This window comes from Staurois parvus, unplaced genomic scaffold (assembly GCF_062004578.1).
Source record: "Staurois parvus isolate SC_StPar_1 unplaced genomic scaffold, SC_StPar_1.0 ptg000175l, whole genome shotgun sequence".
NCBI lineage: Eukaryota > Metazoa > Chordata > Amphibia > Anura > Ranidae > Staurois > Staurois parvus.
Window position 1 is genome coordinate 6,135,905 of NW_028317971.1, and position 25,724 is coordinate 6,161,628.

The following is a 25,724-nucleotide window of genomic DNA, read 5'->3' on the forward strand; positions in this document are numbered from 1 at the left end:
CACACTCCCCAAAGGTGCTGATCTTTATTGGGGAGCCTCAAAAGGCTAAAAAAAATCTTGACATTCGTCCTGTTTGCTACTGACCTTTACATTTTAAAAAGGTTGTTTTTTTAGGAATATAGCTTGAAGCTGTTTGTATCCTATAATATAAAGGCTCATTCACACTTGTTCTTTGTGACTATGTGCAGTAAAATGCACCAGCTCTATGTGTAGTGCCATTCTTTATGAATGATACCCCAATGCATTGTACAATACAAGGCAACACACGGCGCACCACAGCGCGTCACAGTGCTCATTGCAGTGCGCTGTGCTGCTATAAAAGGGTCACAAGCATTTTTTAGCTGTTGTAGTGCATTAGCAGTAAATTTATAATGAATGGGCAGCCTTAGCAGAATGCACATTAACGCGTTAATGCATGAACTTTAAGGCACCAACATAAATGGCCAAAGTGTGCATCAGGCTAAACAAAGGGCAAACATAAAAAGGAGCTAAATATCAAAATATTTAATAGGAGTCTAAGGTTCCTTGTGTCTAGCCAGACCTGACCTTAATGCAGAACTTTACCCAAAAGGGGAAGTTTTTGCTTGTTTGCATCCTCCCCCACCTCTGGTTGTGACAGGTACCTGCTCCTACTTCTACTCGGATCACCTTGGCGGTCCAATCAGATGCTTGCCTTTCCCCTCCTTACCCTGCAGCCTTCTGGGACACATAACAGGTCCCAGAAGACTGCGGGATCATTCACAAAGCGCAATGCAGCTCAGGCATGCTCATTGGGAGACCAGCTGTGAAGCCTTGCCGGTTTACCTTAGTTAAGATGTCAGTGGCTGGACCTAAAGCCGGTTAAAGAATAGGCCCGGGAGAGGACAGCGCTGGACCCTCCTTGGACAGGCAAGTGACCTTATATTAAAAGTCAGCTACAGTATTTGTAGCTGCAGACTTAATTTTTTTTGGGGGGGAGACTGGAGCTCCTTTTTAGCAAATGTGGCATGCCCTCTATGAGAATATACTAATTTTTTTATACGACAGGGAGCTATTTACAATTTGAACTTTAGCAATTTTATCATAACGTTTGAATCAGCTGTGATGCCAGGAATTTGAAATTTAGTGTCTGGTGGACCTAACTAAAATGTATATAAAATAATTTCTTTAGAAAATTCATGTAAGGAAATAGGTTTGCTAGATATGAACTGTTCTGTACAACTTTAGCCAAGCTCAGATTTTAAATATACACCATAAAATATAGTAATAATTGGCATAAATAAACATCAATTCTTTTGGTATGTTTCAGGTTCTAGTTCTTCACAGGATCCTCCGGTAACAACTGTGATGACAACAGTGGCTTTGACACCTACTCCCAATCAACCTACTGATGCTGCTGCTGTCGCTACTACTGTTTCTCATCCTGGTACCACTACTACATCTGTTGATAGTACTCTTGCAAAGACTGAAGCCTCCGTTAGAACAACGCCTCTTGCTACTACCATTGCTGGTCCACCAGGCACAGTTACCACATCATCAAATAAAGTACCCACCGCAGCATCATCAACTATTGTACCTGATAAAGTAACAAGCTCATCAGCAGGTCATGTAACATTCACAAAACAGCCAGCCACCTCTCTAACAGTGACAACAATTAGTCAATATAGTGCTAGCCCAGCAGGCAACTCTGTTACATCACCATCTGGCTCGCCTAAACAACCTGAAAGAACTGGTACAACAGGTATGCATTGTTTTAACCCACATATTTTTGATAAACAAGGAGTTTGTATGTTGTTCCTATCTTGGCATATTTTTTTCTCCTTAATTCCCAATACATTATACAACAAACCAAAAACTTGATGGGAAATGATTAGAAATCTTGTTCGGACTTTGGTGCTGCCTGCGGTTTCATAGGAAAGATTTGCCCTAATTTCCTTTCTTGCTGACAAGCGTTTAACAATTCAGGAAGTAGGGAATAATCTGCAATGGGGACATAGACAGAAATACAAATTTGACTGGGGTTTTAACCTGCCCATACTCTACTGTACAATAAAACGTTATAATATGCAATAAAAATAATTAGTTTTGTCTGTGCTGCTGTTGGAGAATTTCCTTCACCCCCTATTTGGTAAAATATTATCAGCAGGACAGAAAACTATAGTAGATGTTTCTAAGGCTAGGTTTACGCCTATGCGTTTTGCATTTTTTTTCTTGTTGCTAGGCAGATTTAAAACGTGAAACGCATAAAAAATGCAGCAAAAATGCAGAAAAACACACTACATGCTTTTCTGCAGCGTTTCCATTGAAGTCTATAGAACCAAAAATGCAACTTTTAGCATTCAAAAAAGTCCCTGACCCTTTCCAAAAAACTCACCAGCTGAAAACGCAGAGATGTGAACGTGTCCCATAGGAAATCATGTTAAATGGATTGTAGTGCATTTCTGCAAAATGCTAAGGAAAACGCTTAGGTGTGAACCTAGGGTAATGGTGCCCTTGATAGCAGTGAAAACATAACATGGGTTCTAACTCAGGAGTTTCCCACTCTATCCAAAACTAAAATACGGATAGACTTTCATTTGAACGTCTAAATGAACATTTTGAAAAATGTTTTTTCTTTCTTGTGATAATTGAGTCAACTAATTTCATTAGAAATTTCATAAGATTTCATCCTGACCTGCTATTGGAATGGAATTCCAGAGCAAAAACCATATTCACAGTAAAGCATTAAAGCTGCAATAAACTGAAAAAAAAAAGTAGGGCCCCTGTAGAATAATGTCATAATGTGCTAGTATGCATCACATACTAGCACATTATGAGATACTTACCTTAAAACAAAGCCCTCCAGTGGCGCAGTCTGGGATTCCATCTTCACCCAGTCTTCCTTCTGGGTTTGTGGCCTTCAGCTGTTTGAATGGTCGAGTCACCATGACGTCACTCCCTTATTAAAGACTTGCCTGTAGATATAAATTAAAAAAGCTGAATTTACTAACGGTTCTACAAAAATTTTCTGCCCTGCTCTTTCAAATATTTTTTTATCACTACTGTCTAAAAGGAAAGTCAGTTTGACTAACCAAACTAACCATTAGACAATTGAATGAATATACAAAAAACAAACATTTTGAAACAAAATGTTACTGGTGTATGGCCAGCTTAAAGATGATCTCAAGGTTTTAGCGAACTTTAAATAGTTTGTTTGGACCAAGCTGGTCCACATGATCTATCTAGTGTACTAACAGATGCAGAGGCTGCGAGTGCTGTATGTAGTCTCATCTACTTACAGTGCTGTGAAAAAGTATTTGCCCCCTTCCTGATGGTTTTTTTTTTACATATTTGTCTTACTTAAATGATTCAGGTTATCAAACAATTTTTAATATTACACGAAGATAACCCAAATAAATACAATATGCAGTTTTTAAAAGATGATTTCATTTATAAAGGGAAAGAAGCTGTTCAAACCTGCCTGGCTCTGTGTGAAAAAGTAATTGCCCCTAAATCCAAGAATTCATGATTCCATCAATTATGACAAGTCGTTCAGGTCCTGAAGCTGCAAACAGCCCCAGACCATCACACTACCACCACCATGTTTGATTGTTGGCATGATGTTCTTTTTATGAAATGCTGTTAGTTTCACGCCAGATGTAACAGAACACACACCTTCAAATTTTGTCTCATGAGTCCAGAGAATATTTTTCCAAAAGCCTTGGGGATAATAGAGATGATTTTTGGCAAATGTATGAAAAGCCTTTGTGTTTTTTTTTGGTCGACAGTGGCTTTTGCCTTGGAACTCTCCCATGGATGCCATTTTTTCCCAGTCTCTTTCTTATTGTTGAATCATGAACACCGACATTAACTGAGGCAAGTGAGGCCTGCACTTCTTTAGATGTTGTTTTGGGTTTTTTTATTGCCTCCTGGATGAGGGCCAGACAGGTTTGGACAGCTTTTTTTTTCCTTAATAAATGAAATCATCATTTCAAAACTACATTTTGTATTTACTTGGGTTATCTTTTGTCTAATATTAAAATTTGTTTGATGATCTGAATCATTTAAGTGTGGGACTGAGTGCTGCTCAGCCATTCACAGAGAGTATTGTGTGTATTAATACAAAGCTTCTTCTGATGAGCTGACGTGGGGATCATGACTTCACCTGCTTGCCTCTATACCTCAGCCAATCAGCGGAAGCTCTGTAAAAATTCATAGAACACAAAGCTCTCTGTGAATGGCTGAGCAGCACTCAAGCTGACTTGATTTTGTTCTGGGAGGGGAATGGGAAGTTCTCATCCTGCTGCTGGAAGACATGATTGTATACTGAATGTAGCTGAGGCTACATACAGTTATACAGTGCACACAGCTGCTTTATCTGTAAGCGATGTAAATAGTACACTTGGACCAGCCTGGTCCAAGCAATCTTTTTAAAGTTCACTGAAACCTGTAGTTCTCTTTTAAGCAAGCCTAGGCTTTCCTGGGCCAACAGTCCCATATCTTTAGTATGAGATTTAAGGCACTGCTCCCTCTTACTGCTAGTCTCAGGAATTGTTGAGTGAGATTTCTGGATGTCTGTATGCTGCTGATTGTTCTCCGTGTTGACTTTAACACGAGGAAGCAAAGCCCTGCTTTTACCAAGATGACCACCCACACACAGCGACACAGTGCAGAACAAAACATGGAAACTTAGTAATAAAGAAAGATCAGTTTCAGGAAAAACCACAGGCAACATTGTTTCTTTGCCCTCATCCCACCTTGATTTCAGCACAGTTTTCAAAGTTCCATTCCTCTTTAAAGCTGAATTCCAGGTATGAATAGATTGGTCCAGCTTAGGCAATGAAATAATGCAAATTTTATACCTGTGGAAACTGGAAATCACTGTAGTAAGTCAACCCGCTTCTGGATACCAAATTCGGGCAGACATATAGTAATAGCAATAGTAATGGCACAAGTAGCATTCACAGAACACCTTGTTTTTTTCTTATTGAATGCAAGGCGTTTTCTGATTGGACACGGTGGAGAGGTGGGGTGGTAACCTCATAATCTCCATTTAGTCTAATGAAAGAAAGCCTTGCATTCATTGAAAAAAATGCAATGCATTCTGTAAATAGCACCTATGCTGGGCAAGCCACCCCCTGTGTTCACTATGCAGCAGGGCAGCTATTCAGCACTGGACACAGAAGATAGCAGCAATCAATGAAGTAGCAGTGACCAGTACAGTATTATCCAGCTTATAAAGGGAACCCACATATATGGCGTATGCATACCTACATTGGTCCAAGCTGGACTAATATACCTATATAAAATCCAAACCTGAAATTCAGCTTTAATGCTTATTTCTTCTATAAACTTTAAAGCAAGTGAATCATGAATTTGTTTGAAATCACTGAAACTGGATTTAGGAAAGTAATGTCAGTTTTTTCAAATTACGTATGTTCTTCTGTCTGCAATCATTTTGCCTACATTTATATGCATGATTTCAAACTATCTGTAAAAAAGATTTAAAACTTTTTTATAAGGCTGGCACTACCCATGCATCACAGTCACCATAGCACAGTATTATGAAGGAAAACTTCTGTTTATCAGTGGAATATGTAAGAAGCTGATCAGTAACAATAAAATAAAAATAAATATGATTTTATTTAACAAAGTACTATGAAATGCTAAACAAGTGCGCTAATGCTTACTTTGATGAACGTCTGCTGCCTCTAGTTTGCCCATTTTTTAAAAGCCTAGCCCAAATATTCATCATGTGTCCTTGCTTGTTTCTTTGACCAGGATGTGCAAGTACATGATGATAATAATAATAATAAAAAACTTTATTTTATATAGCGCCTTTAAAGGTAGCTTCTCATAGAACTTTACAAAGAAAACAAACAAGAAACACACTTGAGAACTGCAGTTACTGATCTAAGGGACAGAACAATAACTATAGCTCTGCTGTCAATATGGGATATAGGCCGTCACATTTATTTGGGGGTTAGGGTGTTGCTGGAGTGCTAGACCATAGTGGGATAGATTGCTATTAGGATTGTCAAAAGTGGCTTTTTAAGTTAAAGAAGAAGGTGGCTCTCTAGATGCTTCCAATGCCCAGGTACGTTCATGGAACATGGACAATAAGTAATATGAAAGCGCAATAGCGCCACATAGGCTCTAAGTATGTCCAGTAAATCTTTATTAATAACCTCAGATGTGATAAAATGTAGCCAATGCATTTTGGAGGCTTACCAGTCCTCTTCATAAGACCTTAAAGTTGTGGAGAAGGTAAATGATAATGATGTACTGGACTCCGGTTGGCTGGTAAGAAATATGTTTAGGAAGCATGTATTGAACACTTGTTTCAGTTGCTGCCAAACTGAAGTTTGTCTAGCTTTTATCGTTGTCTGTGTCCCTGCTGGGGAGAATAAAATCTGTATTTGTCCTGGCTATCAATATAACCAATAGAGAAAGGGAATGAAAATCCAAAATTTTAGAGCAGTCACCAGAACAAGAGTTGAGGGTAAGTCTTACAATGAGTACCTGTATTGGTGATGTCTGCATAACAGGGAACTCCCCTTTCTTTGGGAAGACTTCCTCTCACTTACTGTGTTGTATCTCATTTACAGGAAATCTTTTCAACAATATAGATGGGAACAAATAACCTTTTAAACTATTCCCTACCTAGAATAAATGTTTTGACTATACATGTACTTTCTGGTACAAAATGTTTTATTGAAATATCTAAGACCAGTACATACAAAAGGTATTTGGCAAGAAAGGTATTGATTGGATCATAAAAAGGTTAACAAAGTCAAAGTGGGAACTCATGCAGGGGTCCATATACTTACATGTTTGGTCAACAGTAGTGTAAAAATATATAGGGATCAGGAAACAGACAAACTACACAAATTAATATAATCTTCAAAAGGCATGGTAGTATAACTGATGAGAGTCATGCAACCTAGCCCAAAACCCATGCAAGTAAGGTCATATACAATTTGAAAAAGAGAGGGAGGGGGAAGGTTGCTTGGGACCCCAAGCTCTAGGCAGTTCAGCCCATACTTATGTTGTTACAGCATTAAAGGGCAAATGTTATTCTCCCCCAGGGTAGCAATGCCAGGGACAACTGAGGAAAATTGGAGGAAAGCTGTTCTCCAACCATATGCTATAGTCTGCTTTGCAACCATAAAAAAAAAAGGAGATGAACCTGCGAGAATGGCTTGGAATCTATGGAAGTGGCTTATGGAGGAGTGGCTCTCCTGGTGTCTTTCAGAGATTACACTGTGTGTGGATCCATAAGGGGTGAGCTACAGGGCACGGCCACCATATGTGGAACATGGTCCCTTCCGCTCCGCAACCACGAAAGCAGGAGGAGTTATACCTAGGAACATACTTGGCGATGCAAGCTGGTGTAAAGTACCATCTAGAGAGGACTTTGTAGGAGTTTTCCAGAGTATGTACAGTGGGGCAAAAAAGTATTTAGTCAGCCACCAATTGTGCAAGTTCTCCCACTTAAAAAGATGAGAGAGGCCTGTAATTGGCATCATAGGTAGACCTCAACTATGAGAGACAAAATGAGAAAAAAAATCCAGACAATTACATTGGCTGATTTGGAAAGAATTTATTTGCAAATTATGGTGGAAAATAAGTATTTGGTCAATATCAAAAGTTCATCTCAATACTTTGTTATATATCCTTTGTTGGCAATGAAAGAGGTCAAACATTTCCTGTAAGTCTTCACAAGGTTGGCACACACTGTTGCTGGTATGTTGGCCCATTCCTCCATGCAGATCTCCTCTAGAGCAGTGATGTTTTGGGGCTGTCGCTGGGCAACACGGACTTTCAACTCCCTCCAAAGGTTTTCTATGGGGTTGAGATCTGGAGACTGGCTAGGCCATTCCAGGACCTTGAAATGCTTCTTACGAAGCCACTCCTTCATTGCCCGGGCGGTATGTTTGGGATCATTGTCGTGTTGAAAGACCCAGCCATGATTCATCTTCAATGCCCTTGCTGATGGAAAGAGGTTTGCACTCAAAATCTCACGATACATGGCCCCATTCATTCTGTCCTGTACATGGATCAGTCGTCCTGGTCCCTTTGCGGAGAAACAGCCCCAAAGCATGATGTTGCCACCCCCATGCTTCACAGTAGCTATGGTGTTTTTTGGATGCAACTCAGCATTCTCTCTCTTCCAAACATGACGAGTTGTGTTTCTACCAAACAGTTCTATTTTGGTTTCATCTGACCATATGACATTCTCCCAATCCTCTTCTGGATCATCCAAATGCTCTCTAGCAAACTTCAGACGGGCCCGGACATGTACTGGCTTTAGCAGGGGGACACGTCTGGCACTGCAGGATCTGAGTCCCTGGCGGCGTAGTGTGTTACTGACGGTAGCCTTTGTTACATTGGTCCCAGCTCTCTGCAGGTCATTCACTAGGTCCCCCCGTGTGGTCCTGGGATTTTTGCTCACCGTTCTTGTAATAATTTTGACCCCATGGGGTGAGATCTTGCGTGGAGCCCCAAATCGAGGGAGATTATCAGTGGCCTTGTATGTCTTCCATTTTCTAATTATTGCTCCCACAGTTGATTTGTTCACACCAAGCTGCTTGCATATTGCAGATTCAGTCTTCCCAGCCTGGTGCAGGTCTACAATATTGTTTCTGGTGTCCTTCGACAGCTCTTTGGTCCTCACTATAGTGGAGTTTGGAGTGTGACTGTTTGAGGTTGTGGACAGGTGTCTTTTATACTGATAACAAGTTCAAACAGGTGCCATTGATACAGGTAATGAGTGCAGGACAGAGGAGCCTCTTAAAGAAGAAGGTACAGGTCTGTGAGAGCCAGAAATCTTGCTTGTTTGTAGGTGACCCAATACTTATTTTCCACCATAATTTGCAAATAAATTTCCAAATCAGCCAATGTGATTGTCTGGATTTATTTTCTCATTTTGTCTCTCATAGTTGAGGTCAACCTATGATGCCAATTACAGGCCTCTCTCATCTTTTTAAGTGGGAGAACTTGCACAATTGGTGGCTGACTAAATACATTTTTGCCCCACTGTATATTCCGCATACATTTCAAGTTTGCTTGCCAGATTGGTACCCAATCCTCCAGTGAAAGTGGTTTAGTCTAGTGCCCATGCCATGCAATATGTATAAACCTGGGATAAAGTACCTTTGGTGGAGGCAATTTATTCTCACTTGTTGCATCCTCTTAAGTGTTGGATAGCTTACAAGTTTCACAAAGTTGTCTACAAAGAAATTTGCTTTGAAATATAAATGCCCATATGCATATGCCAGTAAACACAGGTACTTGCATATACATGCATATAGCTGCATTCAGTCATTAACTTATACAGGAGGCTGTATGCATCAACTATGGGCTCCATGGCGGGTTAATATATTGGAATTTATGCTATGAGACCAGATACAGTCATGTGCATGGGCCTTTACTGTCATTTCAGTATCATAATTGTAAACATGTACCTGTATTCCGACTCTCTACAGAAGCTTCCCAGATAAGCAACGCTACGAAAGGAGACATGAAAACTACAGCTTCATCTATAGTCACTGAAGCCACAACGCATAGCCGAGTTGCTGATCTTCCCAAAGGCACTATGATAACTACACCAGCCTTAAGTTCATCAGCATCTCCACCTTCAAAGACAGCGTCCCCCACCACAGCAGGCGTGACACAACAGATTATGACCACTACGTCTGCGACAGCTAAGCTCCCAAGCAGCTCTTCTTCAGTTCCATCAACAGCAACTGATTTACCTACTCCTGAGGAGTTCACATCAAAGAAGACCACTGAGACTAATAAAGTAAAAAGACCGCTGAAAAATATTGAGGTAAACCAAACACACCATAAATGTATATTCTATTAGAGGTAGCTTGGCTGTGGTCCGTTATGTCATTGGGGCCTGCTGCAGTTGCAGCAATAGTGACTCCAATTGCAAATGCACTGTAATTTTATGTTTTTGTGAGCTAAACAAAAAAATACAGATTTTGCGATACCACTTCAGCCCCAAGCCATTTCTGGTACTTTTTGATTACATTTTAAAATCAGTATTTTTTGCTAAAGGTCTTAGAACCCCCAAACATTGTTTTTTTTTTAAATCATAGTCTCTAAAGAATACATTGGTGGGTTTTACATTTTTTTTTATGTTACACAGTATTTGCGCCGCGGTTTTTCAAACACATTTTTTTGGGAAAAAATACACTTATTTGAGTTTTTGTTCCAAAAAAAAACAATACATAGCCCATTTTTTTTGTAACATATAAAAAAGATGTTATGCTGAGCAAATAGAAACAAAACGTCATGTTTTATAATTGCGCAAGTGCCTAAAACAGTGATAAACGACGTAAATGTTTTAAAAGCTTTTACAGGTTAACACTTTAGATTTACACAGGAGTTCTAATGCTAGAATTACTTCCCATGATCTGATGTTTGCGGTGATACCTCATGTGTGGGGCGATCGCTGTTTGCGTGCGTGATGGACCAATGTGTACGTTTGCCTTTGCATGCAAGCACGGAGGGATAGGGCCACTTTTTTTTTATTACACTGTCACTTTCATTTTTTTTTTTAATCACTTTTATTGCTGTCACAAGTAAGTATCCCCTGTGACAGAAATAGACACGTGACAGGTACTCTGTATGGAGAGATCTGTGGTCTCTAAGACCCCAAATCCCTCTTCTGTGCTTAAAAGCATTCAAAACACCAAGATCAGTGTTTTTGAATGCTTTCAGACTCTTAAATATGGCATTGAAAGTTTCTTGTCAGGTCATGTCTTCCGGTTTACTATAAGGGAGAGCCGATCAAAGCTGATTGCGGCTTTATTCGTCTGTCTGGCCAGCCGGCAGATGTGCCAGCTGGCTGCTCAGGAATCCCGGTGGGACGGGAGATTCCGAGTGAGTCACAGAAGGCTGCAGGGTGAGGGGGGTCCCCTCCTGCTGCTTGTACAAGAGAGCTGACTGCCGGTTCTAAAAAACGGTCATCGCTCCGGTATAACCATCGAGAATTCAGCGACGCACAGGTACACCATTGGTCCAGAGGACCAGACATGATTTAGATTGTGATTTACAGTAAAACATGGTACAGAACTGCCTCAGTAATCTAATAAATAGATCTGAATGCCAGGCAATTGTAAAACCATAATAATAAATAAAGAATAATAAGAAAACAATAAAGAAAACCATTATATAGTCATTAAAAATCATGTATTGTATTTTTAAATGCAATTAGCATATTTACCTAAATTGACTTGGTATCAGCCTCTTAATTATGTCCCATACAGTAGAAATCAGACTGAGAGAAGGAGGAGAGCCACTGGAGTTCACCCAGGTTTGCTGCGTATACATGTGCAACAGTGAACATGCTGACAGGAGGAGAGAGCAGAGGGTGAGATCATCAGTCTGCTGCTCTTCCTTCACCATCCAGTAACAGGCTGTATTGCTTACCTGTAGTAGTGAAAAGTCAGGTCAACAACTTTGCTCCGCTGTTTAGCAGGGCAGTGTAAATCTGAGAATAGGAAATACAAATCTTGCAGGTAAAGCAGCTCCCATTTTTGTATTTATTGTGTGTTTAGTAGTTTGCCTTAAGTTGATCTTTAGAAAAGGAATGGCAATCAGTTTATATAAATACTAAGACAGTATGTGATTTTTTTCAGTATGACAAGGTCTACTTGTCTATGGTGACTACAAGATGTATAACAGATTAGAAAGGTCATTGTATGTTTAGGATTATCAGTAGGCTTAAAAGTGGTTGCAGAAAAAAAATCACCTGGCCATCAACCCGTGGTTGCAGGAAAGAAAATTGCTTCATCTATGGTCCACTTTATTAATACCCATTGAAGTGGCTAGCCTCAGGGGATACAAAAAGCTGAAACAAATCATCCTACATAATGTGTACCTGTTTATTTTGCTGCCTTCTCTACAGCCTCCTAAAGCATACATCTTACACAGCATTTTTGAGCTTGGAAAGGCAGGGGGTGGGGGATCTGATTTTGCACACTGCACAGCATACAGCAGGGAGCTGAGTTTAATCTGAGACCTGAGTGGAGGGAATGGACATACCCCCCTATACAGTGTCCTAGGGAAACATGTACAGCTGAGGCTGTCAATCACATGCTGTGTGGTGAGGGGGGGGGGGGCAGGGTCATCACCCAGGGTTGTCTGGTGTCGGCATAGACCAGCGTTTCCCAACCTTTTTTCCCAGTCAAGGCACCCATTAAAATTCTGCACAATCTTGCGGTGCCCCATTCTAAAATGTAACAAAAAAAAAGTTTTTTCATAATGCAGCACACAAGTAGGACATGCAATGTTAGAGGTTACTTATTTTTCCAAAGCAAATACACCTTAGTACACTTGTACTGACTAGTATTCCAATGTTTCTCTCCTCTCTGTTTCTGTCCCTCAGCTAATGTGACCCCAGTGCTGATGGAGAGGGGCATGGTAGGGACAAACAAGGCATGTAGGCGTTCGATATGCTTTTTATTAACCAACAATTGCATTGGTTGTTAGGACGCTAGCGGCTGGAAGGTTGTAATAGTGTGCAATGAAAACCTGTGGCTTTGTGTAACTAAAACACAGGTTTCATCCACCTACCGGCTTGTATAGAATTTTTGGCCAATATTAGGCATTTTTCAAAGGCACCCCTGAAGAAACCTGAAGGCACCCTGGTTGAAAAAGGCTGGCATAGACTGTCAGAAGTGACTCATGCAGAGAGCAGAGAAATAGGAGAGCAGACCGAAATCACAGTAGGAGTTTTAGATTGAGGCAAGTACACATCAGATAAGGATACACTTTGTTCATTTTTCATTTTTGAGGTTTATGACCACTTTAATAATTTTTGTGTGCAAAGACAACGAGTAAACGCAGACAATCAGACTTTATGTTTCATAATGCAAATTAATAAAATATGTACTTTATTTCCCTCAAGGTGAAATGCACAAACATAACAACCCAGGAATCCTATGTGAAGATAAACATTAAAGGCTCAGCAATTTGTGTAAGTACCATGCGGGATATGTTATTTTCTTTCAGTGTCTAGTACTGTAACATTGCAATCAACACTAATTACAGGGAATTGTGAAGGTTCAGTCCAAACAAAAGTAATATTTTACTTGTAGATGGAGGCAGCTTATTGGGTTGAGCAAAACCTCTGGCTACTTATATAACTTGGATACTTCAACAGAATCCTTGACTTTTTTCCTGGGAGTTTTTGGGTGTTCCCACTAACCCTTATGAACTTCATCTGGTGGGGACCGGGGTGCACTTGCCATGACGTGTAAGTATGCATGGCATGCATGCACATTATGAGAAACCTTCCTTGGGTTTACTGTGCTCTAGCAATGACAGCTGTCACTGATACCATCTTTACCAATGCTTTTTTTGCACCCAGAATATCCTCTGGTCAGCTATTGGACAGCCAGTGATAATGCAACTCCTGCCCAGTAGTCTGATCTCACACACCATACACTAAAAAGATGGTAGACTCTGTAAGTCAGGCAGCTGACAGGATACAGAAGACCTGTCCCTTTGTCCCCCCCCCCCCCCCGTGTTCTCTGGCCCCCACATGCTGTCTGCCTCCCAATGCTCTTCGGCCCCCCTGTGCTCTCTTCAAAATGAAGAATGGGGAAGGGGCCAGTAAATGTGTCATGTATCAGCCACTTCCTTTTTTAAATACAGACTCAGTGATTCGCACTGATCATTGACTCTGTCCATTCATAACTGAATCATTGTAAACTGCATTTACTATGCTTCAGTTTATGAATGAATAGGAGCCTCTGTACAGAGCTATTCCTGTGATTCATTCTGTGCTGGTGAGATGGAGATAGAGGGCTGTGTCCTCAATCTCTTTTCTCTGTCTCAAAGGTGAAACATCGGAGGTCTGTTTAGCCCCCCAACAGGGCTCCTAAAAAAATTGTAAAAAAATAATATTGTAAAAAAAAAGCTGTACATTTTTTTTTAATGGTAAACAAATAATAACAAAAAATAACAAAAATAAAAAACTACTGACACCAGTGGCGGAACTACCAGGATCACTACCCGGGGGTCAGGGGGGCCTTTCATGGTTCTTGCATCAGGGCCCTGAAGGTTCCAGTTACTCCTATGGGAAGGACCCAACATACTTAAATCACTTGCCCTATTAGCAACATTGCATTTTGTTTATTTGATTTATGTTTGACATTTTTTACATTTTGCATTTTTTTAATCCAAACGAAGGTCCAACAAAAAGTCATATGACATAATAACGGCCACATCCATTACCAACAATAATCTAGAAAGGGAAACCTTGCTAGTGAGGTAGTCTGCAGGATCATAAGATAAAAAGGGAAGTGTAGGTGTCAAAGGGCAATGTGTGTCATTAAGGCAAATGAGAATATGCCAATCACCATATATATCATAAAAACCAGAGTATCAATTGATGTGAAAATACCCCTTAGAGGGTGTCACAGTAGAATTCAGGGTTGGTGTCGAGGGGGTTGGAAACAGCCTAATTGTGTGTTCTGTAGGGCAAATATCCTCTCAGAGTCTCTGTCTTCTAATAAAGAGTTATATTCAGCGATAGGCCTATACAGTCATAATAGAAAAGGAAATGAAAAATTTAGGAAAACCAGGATCTTAGGAAGAGAATGACATTTTGTAACAGTAGTCATTGTATCATACCACCTAAATTTTAAGTTCCACAAGAAGCCACATATGCTGCCTCTAAACACCTGCCAACTTTATGGGGCTTACAGTGGTTATTAAAACCAAAACAAAAAGGTAATATATTGCAGCTTACCAATTAGATGTGGTTTTACTTTTTAGGCTATTTTCCTTCTGTGTTCACCTGGTGATCTGACCAGTAACACACCTCCTGATTTAGAGTGCCCCCACTGGGGGGAGTGTTAGATGAGCTAGAAAATTTAGATGCACTAATACAGTATATCAAAGCCAAACTCCAGCTCACACTTTATAAACAGTTAACGCAACAGTTTTCGTAAGTAAATACAGAATGATTATTGTAAGCACCCCTGTCAATGGTAAATGCTTTGTCTCAGCCCTCTACAGTGCCTTGAAAAAAGTTTTCACGCCCCTTGAAATTTTCCACATTTTGTCATGTTACAACCAAAAACGAAAATGTATTTTAGTGGGATTTTATGTGATATACCAACACAAAGTGGCACATAATTGTGAAGTGGAAGGAAATGATAAATGGTTTTCAATTTTTTTTACAAATAAATATCTCAAAAGTGTGGCATGCATTTGTATACAGCCCCCTTTACTCTGATACCCCTAACTAAAATCTAGTGGAACCAATTGCCTTCAAAAGTCACCTAATTAGTAACAGTATCCACCTGTGTGTCATTTAATCTCAGTATAAATACAGCTGTTCTGTGAAGCCCTCAGAGGTTTGTTAGAGAACATTAGTGAACAAACAGCATCATGAAGGCCAAGGAACACACCAGACAGGTCAGGGATAAAGTTGTGGAGAAGTTTAAAGCAGGGTTAGGTTATAAAAAATATACAGTATCCCAAGCTTTGAATATCTTACGGAGCACTGTTTAATCCATCATCCAAAAATGGAAAGAGTATCTGCTACATCTGCAAGAGAGCTTGTTCTTTTGAAAAAAAAGAGACTTACCAGGTGACAATAAAGAAAAGAAAGCCTAAAGAAGAAAACTAATGCAGCTATCACATCTAAGAATTGGTAAGCTGCAATATCATAAATGTTTGTTATTGAATTTAATATGCCTTAACCAAAAAAAACAAAAATTAACAAGAAATAAATTAATTTAAAAAAATGTGTGTGTGTATGTGTATATATATATATATGTATACAGTGCTCAGCATAAATTAGTACACCCCTGTTGATAAGTAAGATTTTAATCAATATCCCAATGTGCACAAGAACATTTTCCAACATTTTGACAAAACTGAGTTTTACAGAACATTTGTTTAGCTCATTACATGAAAGTAAGGTTAATAATATAACTTAGATTATAAAATCTTCTGTTTTACTCAAATTAGTTGATGCAAAAATGAATACACCCCACAACAAAAACTATTGTTTCTAGTATTTTGCATGACCTCCATTATTTTTAAGGACAGCACCAAGTCTTCTAGGCATGGAATGAACAAGTTGTCAACATATTGCAACATCTATTTTTTTCCATCTATCATACATTTTATTTATTTTTTTGCTGGATGGAGAGAGATGCTCAACTGTTCTCTCCAGATTTCCCTATAGTTGTTCGATTGCGTTCAGATTAGGAGACATACTTGGCCACTGAATCACTTTCACCCTGTTCTTTTTCAGAAATGTAACAGTGGCCTTAGTTGTGTGTTTTGGATCATTGTCATGTTGGAAAAGTGCATGAAGACCAAGGGAACGGAGTGATGGCAGCATCTTCTGTTTCAATATAGAGCTGTACATCTATGAATGCAGCCCCACAGAAGGACACTGCCACCACCATGTTTCACTGTAGGCACCATGCATTTTCCGTTGTACTCCTCACCTTTGTAACCCAATACAGTTTTGAAGCCATCAACATTTATCTTGTTCTAATATATAAAGAAGTTGTGAGCGCTATGAAAACAAAAAGCAGCCACAGCATCAAAAAAGGATACCAAAAAGCCTTAGAAACCATACAATATAAAAGATGCGGCGCTATAGATAAAATGTCCAAAATATCAATATATGGTGGTTTAGGTGATTAATGTGATCACAAAAGAGTTATATCACAAGCAAAGTGACATGCGGTGCAAAACCAGTCTTTGTGACAATTATTTTTCTTCAAAGTGCTGCTTCCATGCAGTAAAACGTGAAAAGGATAAGGCTGTGCACTCACCAGATGCACAGTGTAACTGCGTATTTAGAGATATATTATCTCCACTAAATCCACAAATGGCTTCAAAAGGTCAGGTCAGGCCGGATATTCCTCCATCCGCTGAATGTTGCTAGTAATCCACAGTCTCTCTCTTAGGTGGCTCTATAGGTGATGAGTGACTCACCAAGGGCCACAAAGAAAGGAGACCAATAGCGTGATACCGTTTAAGGAATATTTATTTCATATACAGTATGATATAGGAAAACAAACAATCACTGACCATGAGGTGCATAGAAAGATGGCCGCCGGGACCTCCGTGGTGCCGGCGGCAGAGAGATAGTGACGCTGTAGCTCCTACTCTGACGCGTTTCGTGCTAACCGCACATCATCAAAGGGGATAAGCGGCCATCTTTCTATGCACCTCATGGTCAGTGATTGTTTGTTTTCCTATATCATACTGTATATGAAATAAATATTCCTTAAACGGTATCACGCTATTGGTCTCCTTTCTTTGTGGCCCTTGGTGAGTCACTCATCACCTATAGAGCCACCTAAGAGAGAGACCGTGGATTACTAGCAACATTCAGCGGACGGAGGAATATCCGGCCTGACCTGACCTTTTGAAGCCATTTGTGGATTTAGTGGAGATAATATATCTCTAAATGCGCAGTTACACTGTGCATCTGGTGAGTGCACAGCCTTATCCTTTTCACGTTTTACTGCATGGAAGCAGCACTTTGAAGAAAAATAATTGTCACAAAGACTGGTTTTGCACCGCATGTCACTTTGCTTGTGATATAACTCTTTTGTGATCACATTAATCACCTAAACCACCATATATTGATATTTTGGACATTTTATCTATAGCGCCGCATCTTTTATATTGTATATTTATCTTGTTCTCATCACTCCAGAGTACAGAGTCCCAGTAGTCTTCTTCTTTGTCAGAATGGGCCCTGGCAAATTCTAGGTGGGATTTTTGTGCATGGGCTTTAGGAGAGGCTTCCTTCATGGACAACACCCATGCATTCCTCTGCAGTGTACGCTGTATTGTGTCACTGGAAACAATCACCCCAGTTTGGCTTTCTACTTCTTTAGCTAACTGCAGTGAAATTGCATGGCAATTTTCTTCATGGATGGCCTGGACGTCTTTGTGAGATGGCTGCAGTTCCATCTTTGTTAAACTTTTGTATCACTTTTGCCACAGTATTCTGACTGATAAGTAAAGTTTTACTGATCTTCTTTATTGCTGACAGCATGAAATGGGAAGGGGGTTTCTTTGTTAAGCAACACCCTTTTCATAATCAGCTGTCTGCTGGATACCTGTTTAATGAATAAGTAGACTCACATGTAGTTGAATTCTTCTTAATTAGAATTTTGTTGTCTAACATTTACTTTGCTCCTAAGACTTTCATTGGGGTGTATTCATTTTTGCAACATGGTCTTGAATTAATTTGTTAGGAAAAATACTTTTTTTGTGTGCGTGCAAATGAACAAATCTTATTTGCAATCAATGGCCCACATTTGTGAGAGTATTTTGTATTATAGTATCCCATAGAAAATGTTAATTTGAATAGGAAAGTAAAGGTTTTCTGACAAATCTGTTGGGGTGTTGTCGGGGATCGTCGCGCCGCTGGTCCCGGCGCAGGCGCAGTACACCTCCCTGTACGCGAGCGCCGGGACTTGGCCGACCGCGGCAATCAGGTTCGCGCATGCGCAGTAGTGACCGCGGGCGCGCGCCTGGCACCAATGACAGCGCAGGGCGGGATATTTAAACGGCCCTGAGCTGTCATTCAGTGCCTTTTGGTCTTTTGTATCCTGTGAACCTGTGAACCTGTCTGAAGTAAGTTGCTGACCCGGATTGTGCCCTGACCTTGCTGTTTTCTCCTGTTTTGACCCTTGCTTGCCTGACCTCTCTCCTGTATGCCCCCTATTGGATCTGACCTGCTGTTGCTGACCTGGCGTGTGACCCGACTATTCTCTGCCCGCTGCTCTGTACCGCACCGTCCCCATAGTTACCGACCCGGCTTGTATGACCCTGCTCCTGCTCAGCCATCCATCCATCCATCCATCCATCCGTCCCTCTCTACGGGGTCTCCAGACCTCCTCACACCTGGCTCTCTCCCGTGGGAGCCCCTGGCGAATACCCCTACCACTGACGGGTGTCCTCAGTAGTCACGACCTGGTCCTGTGGTACTCCAAGTCCATCCCCACCATCAGGGGCCCTGGTGAACAAGTACCCTGGGGCTTAGACTCCGTGCGCTGGGAACATCCGACCAGTGGAGTGCTAGTGGTACCGCCGGGCGGTCCCTTACAGGTGTACTCATTTTTGCTGAGCACTATATACATAAAATCTGCCTATGTTTAAAATCTGCCTTTGAAGTGTATAGTTATGCAAATATTTCACACACATTTGATTACAAAGTTTATTTATAAACCTATTGGGAAAAAGCCTGAAAGCAGACTTGTTAGGTAGAGTTGTCAGCCAACCTGTTTCAAGTTGAATACACATTTTGTGGCTGTTTATCTATACATAATTGGTGCTAGCATTGGTCATAATACAATCCTTACAACTGTAATTTACTCGATGGGTGTAGCTAACAATAGTGCAGCAGACAGTCCTTTAAAAGACAAGACTGCCGTTAGAAATGAGCTACTGGGGGTAATTGTATGACTATTGGCTTAGAGTGTAGTTGGAAAGAATGCTAAATAAATAAATATATCTAAATAAGCTTTTCTTTGGATGGAAAGGGATCATAAACCCTCACACATAAAAGTGCCCTATGGAATTCATATAATCCCTTTAGTTTTTTCTAAATAATATAGGAAATGAAAAGGAGAGTTTGATTGCCAGCTCTTTTGACTTCACTCTCTGCACAAGACTTACCCTTTAGGAATATAACAAAGTGGTCATACTGTGCTACACTGCCATCTGCTGGTTACAATACAAATTGTCAGGGTTCTATTTAGAATGACAAATGAAAGTAGATCTTAGAAAGGTAAAGGACAAAATATTAATAAACATGAACACACAATATGAGCAGATCTAGTTTATGGCTGAGTAATATAGTATAGTTTAGGCCATGTTCACCTTAAACATGAAATTCTGCTTTATCTGTAGTTGTAATTAAATGTTTGCAAGGACGTGTATGAATTCCTTGAACTCTAGTTATAGTGGAGTTCCAGTCAGTTTTGTGTTTATTAAAAATCAGCAACTAAAAAAACTGTAGCTGCTGACTTTTAATAAATACACACATACCTGTCCCAGGGTCCAGCAATGTGCTCACCCGCACCGTCCCTTCTCTGCCTCTTCTTTCCTCTGTGCTGGCATCACAACTGTGAACACCAGGCTGTGACAGCTTGCGGCTTTACAGCCGGGTGCCCACTGAGCATGCACGATTCACACTGCGCATTCTGATTGGGACCTGTGAAGGTTCCCAGGAGACTGTGGTAGGAAGGAGGGGGCTGAACTTCCGGCTCATTTCACCGTGGCGAACTGAGCCAGAAGTGGGAGCAGGTACCTGTCAAAACCAGGTACCCATTCCCCCTCCCCCCCAAGAAGTGCCAAATATGACAGTGGAGGGGGGAGGAGGCAAACAAGTGGAGCTTCCACTTTTGAGCAGAACTCCGCTTTAAATGGCATATTTTCAGAATTCAAGTACATTAGAAAGAAGATGTACAGGTGCTCTTTTGCTGCCAAAACACATTTGATGATATTATGAATTATTGGATGGATTCTAGTCTTTCCTGGGTGCTTGTGTAGAGCTAAGGCACTTCTGCTACAGTGTTACATTATTACATAATATATGAATGAAGCAGACTGTGACAGATTGTGAAAGTGACATTTGTCAAATTTTGTGAAGTCTTTCCACATACCGATGTTCATGGACAAACGGATATATACGTACATAGCCCCACACATGGTTTAGTCAGACATTATGAGACTTTTTAATTTAACTATCATAGTACAATGTATGACTAATCTAAGCTATTCTGATGTACTGACAGGAAAAAAAAAAAAAGACTTTATGCAACTTCAGCTATTATGATGGGTGACATATTCTGATATACTGACAGATGACATGTTTTGAATTTGTGGTGTCTCCTGACAGCGTGACAGCCAATCAGCAATGAATTAAGATGTATGAATATCTTTTCGGCAGTTATAATTTTAGCTCATTATAATCTTTTTTTTTCTTTTTCTTTTACAGTGGATATAAAAAGTCTACACACACCTGTTAAAATGTCAGGTTTCTGTGATGTAAAAAAATGGGACAAAGATAAATCCTTTCAGAATTTTTTCCACCTTTAATGTAACCTATAAACTGTACAACTCAGTTGAACAACAAACTGAAATCTTTTAGGGGGGGAAGTAAACATAAAAAACTAAAATAATATGGTTGCATAATTGTGCACACCCTTTAATGAGTATTGTTGAAGCAGTGTTTGATTGTATTACAGCACTCAGTCTTTTTGGGTATGAGTCTATCAGAATGGCACTTCTTGACTTGGCAATATTTGCCCACTCTTCCTTGCAAAAACACTCAAAACCTGTCAGATTGCGAGGACATCTCCTGTGCACAGCCCTCTTCAGATCACCCCACAGATTTTTAATCAGATTCAGGTCTGAGCCATTCCAAAACTTTAATCTTCTTCTGGTGAAACCATTCCTTTGTTGATTTGGATGTATGCTTTGGGTCGTTGTCATGCTGAAAAATGAACTTCCTCTTTATGTTCAGCTTTCCAGCAGAAGCCTGAAGGTTTTGTGCCAATATTGACTGGTATTTGGAACTGTTCATAATTCCCTCTACCTTGACTAAGGCCCCAGTTCCAGTTGAAGAAAAAGAGCCCCAAAGCATGATGCTGCCACCACCATGCTTCAATGTGTGTATGGTGTTCTTTGGTGATGTGCGGTGTAGTTTTTGCGCCAAATATATCTTTTGGATTTATGGCCAAAAAGTTCAGCCTTGGTTTCATCAGAAGATAAAACATTTTCCCACTTGCTTTTGGGAGAATTCAGATGTGTTTTTGAGAAATTTAGCCAGGCTTGGATGTTTTTCTTCGTAAGAAAAGGCTTTCATCTTGCCACTCTACCCCATAGCCCAGACATATGAAGAATACGGACGATTGTTGTCACATGAACCACACAGCCAGTACTTACCAGATATTCCTGCAGCTCCTTTAATGTTGCTGTAGGCCTATTGGCAGCCTCACAGACCAGTTTTCTTCTTGTCTTTTCATCAATTGTGGAGGGACGTCCAGTTCTTGGTAATGTCACTGTTGTGCCATATTTTCTCCACTTGATGATGACTGTCGTCACTGTGTTCCATGGTATATCTAATGCCTTGGAAATTCTTTTGTACCCTTCTCCTGACTGATACCTTTTAACAATAAGATCCCTCTGATGCTTTGGAAGCTCCCTGCGGACCATGGCTTTTGCTGTAGGATGCAACTAAGAAAATGTCTGAAAAGACTTACTAGAACAGCTGAACTTTTTTGGAGTTAATCAGAGGCACTTTATATAATGGCAGGTGTGTACTGACTCCTATTTAACATGATTTTGAATGTGATTGCTTAATTCTGAACACAGCTACACCCCCAGTTATAAGAGGGTGTGTACACCTATGCAACCACATTATATTGGGGTTTTTTTATGTTTACTTCCCCCCCCTAAAAGATTTCAGTTTGTTTTTCAATTGAGTGGTACAGTTTATAGGTCACATTAAAGGTGGGAACATTTCTGAAATTAATTATCTTTGTCTCATTTTTTTTTACATCACAGAAACCTGACATTTTAACAGGGGTGTGTAGACTTTTTATATGCACTGTATCTAAAAAAAAACATTCAAAAGGGTACATTCCATTTAAACATCACTCCATGTTTTTCTACAAACCCAGCATATTGTGTTGATGAACAGGACAGCATATCTGGGGGGGGGGGGATAGAAAGTGTCAGAAGCTTCTTGCAGAAAGATCTTTTTTTTTTGTCCTACAGGCAATACCATTTTATTTAAGTCCCATTCACATCTGTTGATTTGAGAACACAGGTGGAAACACAGCGATACTTCCCGTGATTCCAAATCTCATTGTGATCATGGCAAAATGTGGTACGCCCATTTGTGTGCCATTCATTTCTAATGACATCTCAAACACGGTGTGGTTTTGCTGCAGTTGTCACATGTCAGAATAGTGTGACAATAGACAGAATAGTGTGTCAAAAAAATAAAAAGTCTACTTTGTAAAGCATTTCTCATTTCTGCATGTAGCCCTTGAGCTAGATTGCAATGACTTAACAGAGGAACCTGCAGAAATTACAGCAAAGGCCTTTGCTTTAATTGCTGCAGGTTCCTCTGTCAAATCATTGTCATCTTCCTATTATCAGGTACACTCCTCTGCAGTGAAGCTGCTTATAGATTTTGCCAAGCTGTACTTACAGGTTATTGATATAGAAGAAATACCATTTACCACTACTTGGCGTTTAAACAGTGTAATTAAAATGCACCATATTCCTAAGCATCACCACCATTTTATTCTACAGTGCCTCGGTTGCTGTACACCCATATAATACACCCAATAATACTAGAGTATGCATGTAAGGACTTTGTGTGTGGAGATTTGCTTACAAGGTAAAGTGTGTGTAAACCCAAGAACAAAAAGGTATATTGTAGCTTAAAAGTTTGTGGATTTGGCAGTTTTTTTAATTAGGCTAAGTACATTTTTTGCAAGTACAAGAAAACCCTGTTGATCCTGCCAGAACATCAGTGCCCTTGCATCCTCCTGTGCACTGAACTGCAGTTTTCCTCTACAAACTACAGAATACCCTCACTTCTATTAAAGAGATGAAGAAAAAGCACATGTTCTGTAGTCCTAACACAATGTCCTGTCCTCCATAGATATAGTACAGTGAGGAAACAGTGTCACCCTAGGACAGGAGGTGTGTTACTGGCAGGATCACCTGGTGAAATAAAGAAAAAAGCTGAAAAAAGAAAAGTAAAACAGCCACCACATCTAAGGACTAGTAATCTGCAATACAATACATTTTAGGTTTGGATCAGTTTTCTCAACCTTTTTTCAATCCAGGCACCCTTCAAAATTATGGATGATGTCAAATCACCCTTTAAAATTATGGAAAGTCTTGAGGCACCCCATTTTAATATGTGAAAACTATTCTAATAGTTTTATATAACGCAGCAACACCCACACATGTAGGACACCCAACATTAGAGGTGATTTAGCAAATACACTATTGCACACTTGTACTGACTAGTATTCCAGTGTTCCTCTTCTCCCCCTCAGTTGTTCTCCATCACTGTGCTAATGTGACCCCAGCACTGATGCAGAGGGGCAGGGGAGAGTCAAACTAGGATGCTGTGCAGGCAGCTGACATCCTCCTTATCAACTGATGATGTCATTGGTTGTCAGGACGCCGGCGGCTAGAAGGTCATAATGGTGCTCAATGAAAACCTGTGGCTTTGTGTAACTAAAAGGCATGCTTGTTCCACCTGCTGGTTTGTATACAGGTTTTTGGCAATTTGTAGACATTTTGCTAAGGCACCCCTGATGAAACCTCAGGGCACCCCAGGGTGCCTGGGCACCCTGGTTGAAGAAGTCTGCTATACATACACTTTAACCCTAGGTTCACATCTGTGCAGCCGCACCACCCACACAGAGAAATGCAGACCCGCGGGTGGGTGCCATTAGTTCTAATGGCACCCCACCCACACTGGAAACCGAAACCGTACTGGGAACCGAGGTGCAGGGACTTCTTCCTTGCGTGTCATGGGCACGGGAAACCATTCAAATGAATGGGCTCTTGTGCCCGCGCAAAATGCAGTCCGTACGGCCGCATATATGTGAACAAGGGGTAACAGTGAGCTCTGACAAGAACTTATTCTGAGTGCACTCAGTCCATGCCTGCACAACCCACCACCCTGAAGTCTGTGGGCAGTTAAAGTCAGTCTTACAAAGTTCATAAATCTCATGTCTGATTGTGTGATATAATATGCAGGTTAGGTGAAGACAGATAGGTTTACCAGCAAATTAAGATTAATGGATGTCTGTATTACCCTTTCCAAGCTATACTAGTCACCATAGCAATGCGCAATATTGTTGGAGTAAACAGCAGCTGGATAATGTACAATTTGTTTCCTTTAAAGTTCTTCCCAAAAGAAAATCACTGCTGGAAAATTTTATTTGTCATCGCCCAAACAAAAAATATGACATTCCAGGTTTAAGGCAAATACAATTGCACAATGAACACATTTAGCAACATTCCTAGACTAGACGATACAACATAAAGTTTAAAAATATATTTTGGCCAGCTGTTGATCTATGCATGAGTTTAATTTTGGAAGAAAAATAAAGCACAGTCATGGTTAAAGTGGATCACACTGCATCTGAGCAGCACAAACCAAAAATGCTATTTTATTAATTTTTAATATTCAAAGCAAACTCACCTATCCATATCTCTATGCTTTATTTTGCTGAGAAATCACTTTGAAAAACACCCCCCTAGTATTTCTGGCCGTGGCCATCTTAGGTAAGGGCAGATAATTCATATAACATTTACTTCCTAGAATCCCCCTGCCCTTGGCATAGATGCACAGGCAAGAGGGTGTGCTTAGCTGAGAAAACTCCTCCCCTCCTGAAGACTCCTGGGATGTATGACATCATTTGCCTAGGCCTGGAAATTAGGAAGTAACTGAAGAAATGTAACTTTCCTATCTATTTACTAACGCTAGCAGCATAAGGATGAAAAATAATCAGTGCTAATAGAGAGTGAGGTTCTGGTCTAACCTCTTTGCTGCGAGAGTACACTTATATGTGGCCTTTCAGCGTATGGGCCTTGACACCGAGAGGCCACATATATGCATACCCAAAGAAAAGCAGAATTGTGCCAAGAGTGTGCACCGTGCCCACTCCCTTCACAGTTACTGGCTCCTAATGGAAAGCTCCTGATCACTACTT

The 25,724-nt window shown here is 40.4% G+C and overlaps 1 protein-coding gene across 1 annotated transcript in view; it reads left to right on the forward strand.

Annotated features, from left to right (window-relative positions):
- The window catches only part of PODXL (podocalyxin like), a 137,668-nt gene that overhangs the window by 90,411 nt on the left and 21,533 nt on the right, over positions 1 to 25,724 (forward strand). The window contains exons 2-4 of the mRNA XM_089676881.1: positions 1,289 to 1,720; positions 9,447 to 9,790; positions 12,881 to 12,949. Of these exons, the coding sequence (XP_089533007.1) occupies positions 1,289 to 1,720; positions 9,447 to 9,790; positions 12,881 to 12,949 (845 nt within the window). The remainder of the gene's footprint in view (positions 1 to 1,288; positions 1,721 to 9,446; positions 9,791 to 12,880; positions 12,950 to 25,724) is intronic.